The 15,393-nt window shown below is 41.6% G+C and overlaps 1 protein-coding gene across 1 annotated transcript in view; it reads right to left on the reverse strand.

Annotated features, from left to right (window-relative positions):
* Positions 1–15,393, reverse strand: part of LOC139223010 (phospholipid-transporting ATPase ABCA1-like) — a 137,707-nt gene that overhangs the window by 48,336 nt on the left and 73,978 nt on the right. The window contains exons 31-34 of the mRNA XM_070854934.1: positions 14,015–14,113; positions 13,015–13,204; positions 4,194–4,288; positions 3,409–3,514 (exon numbers count right to left, since the gene is read on the reverse strand). Coding sequence (XP_070711035.1) covers positions 3,409–3,514; positions 4,194–4,288; positions 13,015–13,204; positions 14,015–14,113 — 490 coding nt within the window. The remainder of the gene's footprint in view (positions 1–3,408; positions 3,515–4,193; positions 4,289–13,014; positions 13,205–14,014; positions 14,114–15,393) is intronic.

The raw sequence follows: 15,393 nt of genomic DNA on the forward strand, positions 1-15,393 counted from the left end.
GAGAGCGTTTGGCTGGGCTGAGCCACTTATTTCACACAGACTTGGGGAAAAATGTGTCCCCTGTTATTTTGGCTACTTGCGAGTATTTTCCTTTTCTGACGTTTCTGTTTTATTAAATAGTGAGAAATAATTAATACCACGAGAGAAGGGAGATAAAGATGACATGGAGATTCATAGAATGTGCCTCATTACCACGTGTACTAATCAGATTTAAGTAATATGACTGGATTGTGAGTCTCCAAGTGTTCATATTCAGATAGAGATGAAAATAAGAGCAAGAAAAGTGTTTTCCATGGAGTACAGAATGTCTGCTAGGTTTTGTGGTGAGGTGAGGAGATGAAAATGGTAGAGAGAGGCTAGACAGGTTGCATTAAAAACCTACTCTACTCAACTCATGTTTCATGTGAAAAGAGCTCTGGGATGAGGCTTGAGATGACAGGCATGCGATTTCCAAAGTGTCATGTTGATACCATGCTGTTCAGCCCAACCATAAGAGCACTGAGCACATTACATGTGTGATATAAATGCAAATGGACCTCCTGTTGGACCCAGCCTCCGTCACAGGGCTGTAGCAGAGGAGAAGGGGGAGAGAGGGGGGAGAGTGGATGTGACATGGAGTGAGGAGAGGTCGGCGGAGGAAAAGTGTGGGTGACAACTGGGGAGAGAGCTGGGGGGTGGAAAAAATAAGAGGAGAAAAATCAAGAGAGACATTCCAAGAATGCAAGTGTGTGCTCAGGTGCTAGTGCTTGTCTGCTCTGAAAAGGGGGAGTGTGGAAAGCAGCAGATGCAAAAGATATCTCGAGCCCCCAAGACAGCTACCTAAGGGACTGAGGAGATCATACCACTTCTGTTCTTACTTTTTCCATCCCACAATCCCTCACTCAGCCAATCCTACACCACACTGTGACATTCTCAGAAATCTTGAGACAGTTCAAGAATGTATTCAGAGCATGTTTTTGCCCTGCCATAGATCAAGTCTGCTCCTTTGGCATAACAAAATGTTTACACATCATTTCAGTAACTCAGCATGAACTCTTTGTATCTTTCCATATCGCAGTGTGAAAGAGGAGGGGAAAAAAAAACGCCCCCATCTACACTGACAGGAGTACTTGTGTTAAATAACATTCCCTCTGTTCCAAGTCATTACCTATTCATTCACCGGGCAGAGAACAAGAGTCCTACTCTTGTCCGTAACACTTTCTGCAGCAAAAGCAGGGGAATCTTTACAGTGTTCTGTTGTTTTTCCTTTACTTGGGTTTGCGTTGTGCGAAGCAGCAACAGGCAGCGGCCATACACCGCCATCCTGAAGATTAGCAGTGGCTGAAATGAGATGAGAAGAGGGCCAGCAGCTGCCTGGGTCTAATCCTCGACAAACTCCTCCCCGCTCAAGGACAATGACAAGGCTGGTTTGGCCGGCGGACCTGCCGGTGCCACGGCTAACGACACAGCAATAAAGCCACTCGAGTGTGTGGTGACTTTTTTTGGCCAGTATTCCAAAGTGGTCTGCATAGTTCAGTGGTCAAATGGTGTATGTGACAGCGTGGTCATATGGTCTGTGGCATGGTGTGCTCATATATGTGTGTGACTGTATGTGTGTGAGTGTATTGACCTTGCCAGGAAGGAGTTCACGGTTTGTTAAATTAGGAAAAAATATTGTTTGAGAAGGTTAAATAAACAGTCCGTGGAACAGTGACATTAACGTCATCTACATAAAATGCTGTGCCATTGGAGATACATTTTTTGGCTTAATTAAACAACTTCCCGCACATAGGCTTTCTTGTTCTCAACGTTCCCGTCACCTATTGCAACACTAAACCCCATTTCTACCAGCTAGACAGAGGAAATGCAATTAAACAGAAATTTCAAAGCCCACTTCTCAGCCTGTGCAGGTGGCTCAGAGTGCAAAAACACGCTTCTTCACGCTAAAGTCTCACAATACCTGCCGAGCAGCAGAGAGGCAGACATTTCCCAAGGACGGTGTAGCACTTTAATAACAAGGAATGCAGAGCTGGGACAGCTAATGCCGGGCCATTAGGGTTACATCATTGCCGCTTCACGAATTAAAGTCACATTAGCGTCGAGATCCAGGAGACAGAGAAGGGAGTCTGGGTAGGGATGAGACCGGAGACGCCTGAGGGCGAAGCAATGTGCTGATCTCAAAGCAGTTTGAACGTCCAAAATTTGAAATGTTAATGAGAGACTGTGTGTATGCAAGAGAGAGGCTGGGAGAAAGATGGAGAGAGATACAAGGAGGGGACAAGTGAGTTGGTATTAAGTTCAAGAAACACTGCTTGACTAAGAGTGTATGAATGTGTATAAATTAATGAAATTGAGGTAGTTGAAGCAGATTAATTTAAATAAATGTGAGAGTGAAAAGGTTTGCAGGATTGTGTGCGGACGCGTGTGTTCTTGTGCAGCGGAGACCAAAATTCCTCAAATTATTTAAAGCAATGCATAGACAATCATAGCCTGTTGCCATGGACATTGAACAAAATGGATCTGAAGAATCTAAACCTCCTTTCCACTTTGCTTTCATTACTCTTTTCAATCGTTCAAGAATTTAGCGGGTCCAAAAGTCCACCTGTACATCACCTGTATCCAAGATACAAAGCTACATGGACAAAGAATGCTGTGCTCCAATTAGAAGCAGCTTGCTCAAAAGGTGTCTGCAGCCTTGACAGAAGAAAATCAGTTTCTGAAATCACTTCTTCAGTCATACAAACCTACAGATTTAGTGATGGACATGGGCTTCTGACACAAAAGTCACAATACTGAGGATGACTCAAGTTTTGTGTTTCATTTGTATTAATCAAAGGAATACCACGCCTGTTTGAAATACCAGCAGCCTGGACCTGCATGGATTTCCTTTCACAGTCTACACAGTGTGTCTCAGACAATAATCGTTAAATAAAGATAATAATGGTTGGGAGCATTTGAAAAGACCAAAGGCTAAACATACCAACAGAACAATGTCTTGGGTACTCTAAAATAGAGTCAGAAATTTGTTTGTTTAAAAGTCTGACAGCAACTTGCAGTTCAGTAAAGAAAGACCAGATGATACCACAGCCATACGTTTGGCACTGTGAGGCTGTACTCTCTGACTCTCTGTCTGGAACAAAGTGGTAGAATGGCACTGAAAAACCTGTATAATTGGGAAATTCTATTTGGTGGAGTCATTTATGATATTCTAACTTCAAGAACTTTTGTCAGTGATTTCTCAGAATCAGACTCATTTGACCATGTTTACCAAAGCCCACATTAAAGGATCAGCACTTTGCTGATTTGAGGTGTGATTTGAAATGTTTTTTGTCCTTGGTTTTAAAAGCAAATTCTAAATCTTCAGGGGGCTATTGAAATAAATCGGTCTCAACAGGTTTGACTTTGTGAAAGCCAATATTTATTACATACCTGAAATGAACTGAATAGTTCTTTGAGATCCCTGAATGCAGCTTCGATTGCTGCCTCGGTCAGGCGTACTTGGGAGTTGACCGCTCCGACAGAGATCCCTCCGTACCTGGAGTGGCAGAAAAAAACAGACAGAGAGGGAGGTTCAAGTGGAGGTAAGAGCATATGAGTAATGTCATGGATACATGCACCTACACATTTTCCCACTTGCTCTGCAACGCCACACACACAAAGGCACACGAGATACGGACACACAGTAAAAGCCAATATTACATTGGAAATATAGGTTTGAAATATATGTTCTGTAAACACGACCAAATGTTAACACGGCTAATGAGCACATCAATCCAATGCTCATAATGAATCATTTTTGTTCACTGACAGTACACTATATGTTTTCATAAAGTAAAATGACAGGTTAAGGGAAGCGTATCAAAGAGAGGACTAGCAGGATTTATCAAAGCATGGCAACTGCATAACATGTAGAGATGGAAACGTGCAGGATTTGTCCTTTCATTCATATTTCACTCACCTGACCTTCTAAAAGTGGATGCAACGACACCGCAACAGCAGCCTAGGTAGTAATTTGCCTCTCTTTGTGTAAAAGAAAAAAATAGACAAATCTATGACCAAAACTGAAGTGCCTGAGGAAAGTCACTAGTTTCTAAAGTGCTACTATATTCGTGAATGCACCATACCTGATTCAAAAGAACCCGTAAATGCTGCAGCATATTTGAAAAAGTCTAGTGGATGTCGATATGCAAAACATTCACACTAGCATGCATTACCTCGTTTTACCCGAGCGTTCAAAAGTCTTGACCAAGAAGTCAGTCATGTTCCGTCCAGTTAAATTCAACAATGTGTCTGTTGTGTTCTGGATCCTCTGTTGAAAAGAGAACAAGACGAAAAAAAGTTGAAATGTTAGTACTTGTATCTGTGTAGTTTGGTTTGCCATTTGTTGTTGTTTTTTTTTGTTTTAACCTTGAGTTTAAAACTTGCATAATTGGCCCCTTGGGAGCAGCAAAACAAACTGAAAACACAACACTGACATATTATCACCATAAAAAGACGATACTGTAAATAAATTAGCAAACAGTTGCTTATTTACACATCCAGGACATATTGAGCAAAAATGGCACTCATTTGGAGTCACATTTCTAGGCACCTGATGAATGTTACTCCAATATTGCATCTCCGTTTAGCCAGATTTCGTTTTCTGAAAAGTCCTGAGTAAATATCTGGCTCTCAAGCTGCTAATTGCTCCACTTTGTGTACCCATTGGTCACTAACTTTGTCTGCTATTGGTGTTGGGCGAGTGGGTTTATCTGAGTTTTTTCACAGAAAATTGCTGCCTCCTGCTGTCTCTTGCTGCTGAAATAGAGGTTCATAAGAGAGGTGAGACTGAACCAAAGCATTAAAGTTGCACAGTGAAACCAAAACGATGAGCTGAGAGATGCCAAATTGCAAAGTGGGGATGAGAGGAACCGCAGAGTTTGGTGAATTTTCTGAGTCTAAGTATGTCCCATTTCCCAAAATATACAGTCAGGTCATTACATGTTGATACAAAAATATTGCTGAGAGCGATATAAGTTTAAGATGCAGAAAAACGTCTCCAAAGCCCGTCGGGGATGCATGACTTCCATGCAAAAAGAGGCGCAGCGCTCTTACTTGAGTTATGGAGGGATGTAAAACTTTTGCACATTGCATTTCACTGCGTCTGTGTCCACTGGAGCATCGTGAGCAGACAGCCTACCCACAGACTGACTCCAGCAGGCGCAACTGCTCAGCCGTCCCTCAGAACTCTTCCAGTACATACAAAAATCAACAAAACTTAAGAGCGACAAAATTTTGCAGGTGATATCTGTTCACAGCGCTGTGGAACACATACTCCCGACCCTTATCATAATAGTCAATTAAGCCCGGCTATGGGAAGCCTGGCTGAAATCTAGAATCCCGCCAAAGCTGCAAAAGCAGTGTCTAATGTCAAAGGACCCTAATTAGATGCCCTTCTGTGGATAAATGGGTACATTCAAACATCCAATTAAGGGAGGGTGCGACACACCACCATGAATGCACTCCACCATGTGTAGACTGATACTTCACAGTACACACACACACACACACACACACACACACACACACACACACACACACACACACACACACACACACACACACACACACACACACACACACACACACACACACACACACACACACACACACACACAGACGCCGACACCAAGCTGCTTTAGCCCTGCTTATTTAGAGACGTAACACTATGCTAATTAGCAGAGTGATCCTTGATAAAGTGCAATAGAGGCCCCCGACTGCAACGCAATTTACAAACGTTCCCTCCAGTTCCCCTGGTTATCTACCCCTCATCACAAACGGCTTGATGTAGAAGCTTTCGGTACACATGTGGTGTTTTTTTAATGGTTTTCCCCTTAGTGTCAATTACCTTTGTGTGTATACCCATTCATATTACTTATGACATACAGCATGTGTCCACAGTATAAAGTAGTAGAAGTCCAGGTACCAGTTGAAAGGACCTTTTGTTTGCATCCTGGTGATTCCTGGGTCCAAAACTCTCATTAGAGATAAATCACTCTTTGCTTGGGTTTGACACTACATGGTGGTGCTGTTCCAGGGGGCACACAAGAAGCAGTAAAGTGAAGAGGAGATGAGGGTGAGATGAAGCAAAGCAAGAAGGAGGAGAAGAATAATGAGATTAAAAGCAAGATTAAAGAAGTCGCTACAAAACAAATAGGAGAGGAGAGCAAAGCAGCAGTGGAGTGAGAATAGAGACATATGCTAAAAGAGCAGAGGAGGACGGAGAAGAAGAGGAGGAGGAGAACTTGAATCGCGAGGCAAAGAGCAAACAGAAGGAGAAAGCAGAGGAAGAAGAGGACCCATCTGGCTTATAAAATCGGAGATAAGGAGGACGAACGGCACAGCAACCTTGGCTTATCTCTGAATAAACATGCTTCTATTTCAAAAAGCCACAGGAACTCGGAAACAAACAAAACCAAAAAAATGTGAGCTTTTACACTCCGCTGTGTGTACAATGAGTTTATACCCAAGCATGTAGTCAGTGTGGGTCTAATTATTTTGGCCTTGGTCCATATCCCCCATCCAAAAGATTGAAATGGGAACATTACGTGATTGTGCAATACCTGGGCCTGCATCTCCTGTTCATTATGTGGGAACAGCTTCAGTGTGCTTGGCATTCTGTACATAACATCAGTTCTCTACTACACAGTGGTAGCTTGATAGCTGGGAAAGCAAACAGGGGTGAGGGAAATGTAAACTAAGGAGTAATCAAATCTGTTGAATGAGCTGGCATACTCGAGCACTGCAGAGATAAGAGACTCTGCTGTGTTCGTATTAATCTTGGCACTATTTATATCTGCTGTACCTCTAAGGTAAAATTTAAAATTTATCTAGTATGCACAAAGAAAAGCAATATCAGGAATTTGGAATCTTTCATAATTAAACATGTTATGTTAAGGCAGGAGGTCACTTGTCCGCTGAGTTGAAGATTTTGCAAGTGCTGATCGGGTTAATTGTATTTTCTTGCAAAACAACATGTTTCTGCATGTGTGAAATCATTTAGCCCATTAAAACATGATGAGTTGGTAGAGGAAGTGACAGCGGGCACACTGTGGAATTGTTCATCATTGTGCGTGTTCCAGGAGCTGCTCTTCAGTTTAGCGCAGTCCATTGTGTTCTGTGATTACGTCCAATGTGATCGCATTGCAACAATCTTTAAACCGGGCCAAAAACGACCATCAGATCAGAGTTGGAGTAGTGTGTAAAGCACTCGCTGGGTCACAAACACGCAGTCACTAACCACAACAAAAAGCTGCTCCGGCTATTCTGCCCCAGATAATGGCAGATTGAGTTGCACACATCCACACCCGATGACAGATTTTCATCCGGACCTCTTCTGTTCAGTTCTGCCACAACAAAGGGAAACCACTGCCTCATCCAACATTTGCCTCACCTCACAATTCAATGACCTTTCTGCTTTTGTTTTCGAGCATCTCTTGCCTTCTGCTGAGAGGGTTGCTCTGGACAGGTCGTTTTACACTAAAATGGATCTACAGGTGTTGGGAGTCAAAGTGACAAATCAACAGGGCCCAGCAGAGAAAGGATGTGTCAGCCTGCTGTGTTCGACAGGCTGAATATGGACTAAACGGGGTCTGGAGCTGATCTACAGTTAGTTGGATTTATTCTTTCCCGACAGCAGCTGTTGGAGACAAAAACCTGCCCTCAGATGTAAAGTTTACAGATGCATTATGGTTCCATTGATCGGCATGAACAGATAATAACATACTGCAGAAAAGAAACAGTTATAAATAACTTTTTTTTGTCTTAACTTGCTAAGGATAAGCACTTCCATAGTTTCAGTCTGCTTAATTTGGGCCAATGATGACTGCAGTCAGTCCTGCTTTCTGGCTGGTTAAAATTGTATACATGCTGCATGTTAGATGGTTTAAGTTGACCCTATGGAGCCTTGAGGGGCACTCTCATCTTTGACTGTGTTTCATATAAACCCATGTATGTGCATGTTTTCAGCATTTTCTCACCAATCTTTATTGAGCACTAAAAGAAAAAAAGTTTTCAGTAAACGGCTGAACTCAAGAACACGGACTACCAAGTTTTAATGAAGCACTTGTCAACTACACACTTCGACTATATAGCTCACAGTGGGCATTTTCAAGAAATAGACGGAGTCGCACTAACACATAATAGTTTGTCAGTTCTGCTGATTTTAAGTTCTACATTTAAATGATTGGGCACAAAAAAGCAGCTTTGGGGATTATGCTGTGAGCATCACTTTCTTTGAAACAGGTAAAACAAATACTCTTCCTGAAAGAGTTCCTTTTGTCAAATCAACAAACTGAGGAAGGTAATGGTAGCTGCATTTCCCATGCACAAGTCCTTTTTTTTCCCCACACAAATGGTAAGCCAATGCCAAACTTCAATAGCCTGATAGATGAGGCCAAGGAGAGTAATTTGCAAGCGAGCTGTAGTTAGGCCAGTCTCCAAATGATAAAGACATCAATCGTAATTCGGTGAACGTGACGGCTTTATCAATTCCTCTGCACGCATGACGGCCTATTCATCTATGAAGGTTAAATATCACCAGTGAACAAGAGTCAATACCTCAGAATTGATAATGGGCTTACTGTTGCCTGCCATTTCCATGGAAACAATGATTTCATACTACCTCCTGTGGAGATGTGTCCATGTTTTTTTCTCTCTCGTCTTTTCTGTAGTTTCTCAAGGGCATATTCGGATGGGCAGGATAAAAGATAAAAAAAAAGAAAGCGAGTGTGAAGCTGGTACACTTTGTCATGATTTATTCAACGGGGGAAGCTTTCAGGTCAAAGGGAATACATCCTCGCAATGTGCTCAGATTCTGTGGGTGGTCTCTGCCTTGGACTCGCATTAATTTATGGTCCCTTGCCAGCGACCACGGTCTGAAGGTAACTAACGCAGCAATGATGATAAATGCATGTTCCCCTGCATGCGGACATACGTACTCATAAGTGCATATGTGTGTTAAGCAGCGTGTCATGTTCACTTATTCATATATTTATCCTGCACCACAGCAAGCAACAATTCTCTCAATCTGCAAAAATGACAGTCTTCAGACACCCCACTGTGTATTTGAGCTTGACAGCCACACTATATAACACTGTGTATGTTTCTGTCTCATGACCTTATGCACTACACTACATTTCAAACTGTAAACTATGGGTTATGGCCCGCTGGTGGATTGCAGTTCACAGCACTGAGGTAAAAGAGGTTGGGGGTGTGGCGGGTTATGGATTACAGTTGTATGCTTTCATTCACTGTCATTTATAAAGAAGCTGAACTGGTATGCTTGTAAAGAAGGGTGCTTTCACTAACATTTACAAAAAGGACCGTGATCAAGCATTTCACCTCAAAATACCATTGTATTACAGTATCTTTCAGTGGTACTTATCTTTCAAGATTTTAGATGATGAAATAAAAGGCTGCAAAACTTTCTGGCTGTTACAAACCTGACCTCTACCAAATAAATAAAGTGTTGCATTATGTGAAAAGAAGGTGATGAACAGGGAAATGTGTCTGTTAACAGCATGTGTGCTGCATATCTATGCTCTCCTCCCCTCACTTTTCTTCTGCTTTATTCTCCTCTTGCAGCAGCTACTTATCTTCCTCCTATCTTATCCCCTAAATTTAAAGTTCCTTTAACCACAGGGGGAATGGCTGGCAATAATTTTGTTGCATGGTAATAACTTAATATCCTCAAGCTTGTTTGCATGCATCCATTAATATCCTTGTATAGGATGTGGATTGGAACAAAATAAGATATTGTTGACTAAAGGAGAAATGATGCAAGAGTGGACTAAAAGTACCAGCCACTTCCAGCTACGCACGATAAAGTAGAAATTCAGTAAAGCAGCAAAGTAGGAGCAATTCATAAAGTGACAGGAAAAGACTCAGGTCAAGGAGCATCTAAAATGAAAAAAATGACTGATGCTATTTTAAATGGAGGAGGCAGGTGGAGAGACCTTGATGGCCTAGCGGGGTACCAGGAAGATACAAAGATACGAGTGGCGCATCAACAAATGGGGGATTCCTTGACAGTGCTGTCACAAGCTAGGACCGCACGTCAGCGAAGGGAAAAGGTTACATAAAGGGCACCTCTCTTGTTTGACTGTCTCAACAATCATCCTATAACATGATACCTGGACAGTTGCTCCTTTAATGTGGCTCTGGATGGCCTTGTCACAGGAAAGAGCACGCAGCAAGACTCACACAAGTTCAACGAGGCATTACAGACCTGTGGAGGGTGTGAAATGGCATATTACATAGTGTGCAATATAGTATAGTGGACGTATGGGGGATTGGAAGGGAAATAAAAGAGTGGCAGACAGGCCCTGCAATTTCAACTGTACCATTTCATGTCCTGCTCGTTGAAAGTCACTGACTTTAGTTTTTTTATGTAAGGTCTCATTTGTCCTTCCAAAGATGACATCTCAAAGTACATCAAATATTGAAGGGGGAAAAATGTCATGGCAATTATAAGACAAAATCATTTTAGATATGTCTGCATGTAAGTGTGAGAGTATTTTTTTTTTAAACTGGGCCAGAATATCTCTTTTTAACACTCCCTCGCTTCCCTGAAGAACTGAGGCTGAAAGAAGCTTTGCTACTTCATAACTGCTTTGCAAATCAAACTTACACTGACTGTGTAAACTTTTATCATAGACATGTAAGACCTGACACTAAAAAAAAAAAACAAAGGCATTTTCATTCACAGTGAAGCATAACTTAAGTGCCTGTTGTGTAATTAGATTCCGCCCGACAAAGTCACTTTTTTTCACCGCCAAGCACATTAACTATATATAAAATTGTACTTTTTGCCTCCAACTCCAAAACATACATTTGCTCTTGCTTCTCTTATCACTTAAAAACTATATTCACTGAAAAGGCATTTTCATTTACATTTGAATTTGGATGATTATGTTGAATTAAAGTAACCAAAACAATTGATTTTCTCAAATAACGTCTCTGGAAAGTCAAAACCACTAAATTTCAGCTACTGGACCATGAGTGAAATATATACCCATATTATCATAGAGTATTTTTAAGACTACATTTAGACGCCTTATCACATATCTTCCCCACGTTTTCTGTTAAGTGTGTGAGAGTGTTTGTGCAAGTGTGTGTGCAAGGGCAAATGAAAACTGTTGAAAACTGGTCCTACTGTGTAATGTAGTTTTAAAGTACTTCGAACACAGTGACAAGGACAGGTTGTGTTCTCCAGTACGGCAACTATGTCAGGAACGCAGGCATGCAGAAAAAGTAAATTGTGTTTTTTATTATACTATTATAATGCGAGTTGTGAGGCAGGTGTGGGAAGTTGTGTGACAAGTGTTGGTCAGGCTTTCTGCTCTAGATGTGCAATTGAGAGTCAAATTTTCAATTGTATAAATGTGGTAAGTGCTCTATAATTAACCATAATCAGAGAGCATACTTTTTTAAAAGTCTCTGTTGTACATGTCTTTGATGCATATGCACACTTATCCAATGGAGTCGTTGTCTGTTTGACCAGCAGGGTGAGGGCATGGGATGATAAGGAGGATGGACATTGGTTAGGGGCAGACATGAGCACAAGGGGTGTACATCATGCATATATTACTGTATACTTTACATTACTATTATATGCTGTTAGTTATATGGATTTTGGCATCACATCTACCTGCACACACACAATGTGCTGCCACTGCTGTTAAACAAAACAAACAAAAAATTGCAAGCCACCAACTTCAGCTGCAGGTCTTGCAGGAACAATCAGCACAGATTTGTATGAAAATGAAGCTGAGAGCGAAAAATTGTTAGTTATTTATCTTGTAAATATATTTTGCAGCCAAGTCTCGGGTAAGTCAGACACCAGAACTCCCCTGCACCCTTTTCCCTCTATTTAGGATAAATTACCACAATCAAACTCTCAAAGATCATAAGACTCCAAGAGGAAGAGAACATTGGCAGAATTAGGTGAATCAGGTGGGGATAGGAATGAGATTCAAATTCAAATCTCTTAAAATGCAGGTACAGGCCTAATAAAATGAAACTGGAGTGGACGTGGCAGCTTCTCCACCTATTCTCTCTCAAGCTTAGAGTTCTCATTATCATTGGGAGAGAGCAGTGCAAACCAGTTAGCTCCAAATGAGACATTACTTTGTCTCTTTATCGTGATCGGTTCAGTCAGCAGGGGGTGGCAGTTAGGCAGCGATGCGGGGCGTCTAACTTGCCCATCGATCTCGGGCTGGATCAGACCTCTTCGGGTCAGACTGTGCAACATTTGCCCTAGCTGCATTTGGTGATGTATATTGTTAAAGTAATGGCCTATAAAGGATTGGTATTGACTTCTGGAGGATGAGACACACAAGCCTCCCAGGACTCGTGATGTAAGCATTTGTAAAGTCTGTGCTGGCAGTGCATGCAGTAAAATGTCCTAATAGACGCTACAAGGTCAAAGTTTGGCGTATACCTGAAAGGACCCAGGCTGGGAATATTTTGACTGAATTTTTAGCAGATATGGGGAATAAGCTGAATTACTCTAAATGGCCAATTCAAGGTATTTTCAGCGGAATCAATTTTGGCCCTACTTTCATGCATGCACGCTAGTTCACAAAAGAGAGGCAGCACAAGAGGCTGATTTACATTTTGCAATGCAATGCAAATTCCTTGTTAGTAAGTACCTTTACATTTTCAAATCAAAATAATGCTGACTGGGACTTTTAGACTGCAACCCAAAAGCTCCCATGACAAGCATTTTTTTTTTATTGCACTGTTCTGTCACTGGATTATTTATACGTTCATTTTTTTTTTACATTTTGACCATTGCACTCTCTTGCTGCTGTATGTCTCATCGTGACGCACATACAGTACGCGTACGAATTCTACCAAAGAGTCCCGAGTGCACAGGCGGCCAGGAGCAGTACCACAGGTGGTTCAGGCAGGGTTTAAGTCAAATAACACACTCCCAATAACTACCTCACCACCCTCCTACCAACAGGCATACCTCCAGTGTAAGAGACTAACCTGAGGTGGAGGGAGCCCTCCCGCACCAAGTGGACAGTCTGGTAACATGATTGTCCGTTTGGGCGTGCTGCACTGGCACGAGGGGGAGGGGTTCGACATGCTCCAGTTGCCATTGAGGAAGATGTCAGCGACAGATTGATCCACAGATGGAGTGAACCAATCAGAGCCACTAGAAGAACATGGTAATTCCCTAGGGGAAAAATTTAGGAAAATCAGAGTGTTGAATTGGTATCATTGAGTGCTGACAACAACATCTGCCGAAAAACATATCCACAATATTCTCTCTTATCTTCATCACAATTGTTAAAAGGTAAAAAAAAGAAAGTGATAAGTCGGGAAAGCAGAAAAGCTTGATAAGTAGTGATGAAAATGAGAGGGAAAGGACAGACAGAATAATGAGTGAGCTGAGCCATTACAGGTATTGTGTTAACTGAACATCAGTAGGAGCTTTTTTGTGCCCACTTAGTATAAACAACATGAGTCACAAAAAGTATTATTAAAGGCCGCTAGATAATACATCTGAATTAAAAGATCTGTGGTGTCTGTTTGGAGAACTTGAGAAGTAATGGAGAAGTAAGCCGCTCACCGCCTTTGTCATGCACAAGCACTTGAGAAGTATGTGGGCTCGAAGCTCAGTAATCATTCCGTTTCATTTTTACCTTTAAAGAGGTATTCAATTATTCATTTTATTCTGATCAGGATTATCACTTGGTTTTCAAAATAATGCATAAAACTCCTCTCTAGTGCTCTGGTTACTTGTCTTTTTAATAGCTTTTTTTAAATTTTTTATTTCTGCAACAGGATTTCTCAAATGAGGCACAAACACAAGCTCACACATGCAGGATTCCACGTCTGCGTATGTGCATACATGGGTGTAAGGCTACATTTCACACACACACAGAGCTTGCAAAGCTTAACACTTTCTAAGTATAATTTGACACGAATACATGCGCACACACTAACACTTCTTCTGACTTCTTGTGGAGTTAAAGACACTTACGGTATTGGGTTTCCATCCATGCAGCGAATCCCAAAGCCGGGCTTGTTCACCAAGGTTTCCACCACCTGAGACACCTCCACATTATCAGGCCCGTCATTGCTGTGAATATTGGGAGGATGATCAATACAAACGCACACTGAGACTGTTTCAGTGCGCAACAAGGTTTTCATTTTCATCTGTGACAGTACACATGCCACTTTAATCCATGAGCATCAGCCAATCTGTCACAACAGACCAAAACATATTAACTGGGTCTTAACGTTCTGACACAAGTGCAGAATTAAATCAAGAGGATAAAGCTTAGACCAGGCGTCTTTTGCTGGAGCCATGGTGCGACACCAGAGAACATATGGAGTGATTTACATTAGAATTATCCTTCTAGACATTCTAGAAAAGAATGGAAATACTAATTAGAGGCTTGGTGGTCATGATCAATGACTGGCGAAAATCTATGCCATTCCATTGGATGAAAGAGTACCGTGATGGAGTCGATCTTGAACAGCTCGATCAATTTACAGAATGACCTGTGTAGGTATGATAATATAGAAAAACCCTGATATTTGCAACCAGTCATCTCATCTCACATCAAAAGAGAAGACTGCTAACAGTCAATAAGTTTATATTAAGGGGAGGCAGAGCGAGCTGGGTCTGACTTTTAAGCTCATAGTTGGCTTGACTGGTGTGACTTTTAATTGGAAAAATATTTGGATATTAAATCCCGTGAAATAACTTCAGATGTATTGTGATCTCAGTAGTTTGTATAATAAGTAGTAGTGCTACTGAATCAACTAGTCTGAGAGAGAAAAATCTCCAAAATCAGTCATTTTGTCTGGAATACAATTAAATGTCACAACTCGTTAAGATTTAACAAACTCTTCTAATCTGCTTTCCGTCACAATCGGTTGGATTTTTACATGTTGTATGATCTGTCTCTCGTCCCAATTGATTAAGATTGCACAAGTCATCCATCTGTCTTCCACACTGAAAAGCACAGGAGTTCAGATGATCATTAATCTTAAACGTATCTTGACACTCAAAAAGGCCTGAAAGGAAATGAGACATGCACCAGAGGACACCTGAGGGATCGGATGTGGTGCATTTCAAGTAAATACCCGACAGCAACGCCGCATGCCACTGGGGTTATCTTAATCAAGCGTGAGAAAGCAATCATTGAGTTTACCGTCTCTTTTCTTTGGCCCAAGAATCAAAACATGAATTCCCAAATGGCTATACAGTGATGTGCACTGTTTCTCTTTGGCCGGAGCACAGCTCTGTCCTGATGTGTACTCTTATGCAGGCACATACTGATATGAGCCTGTTCAAGATTCTGTGTACAGTGTAGGCTCCTCACAGCCTTTCATTATTATCTGAGTGTCCCA

The sequence above is a fragment of the Pempheris klunzingeri genome, chromosome 23, assembly GCF_042242105.1.
Source record: "Pempheris klunzingeri isolate RE-2024b chromosome 23, fPemKlu1.hap1, whole genome shotgun sequence".
Classification (NCBI taxonomy): Eukaryota; Metazoa; Chordata; class Actinopteri; order Acropomatiformes; family Pempheridae; genus Pempheris; species Pempheris klunzingeri.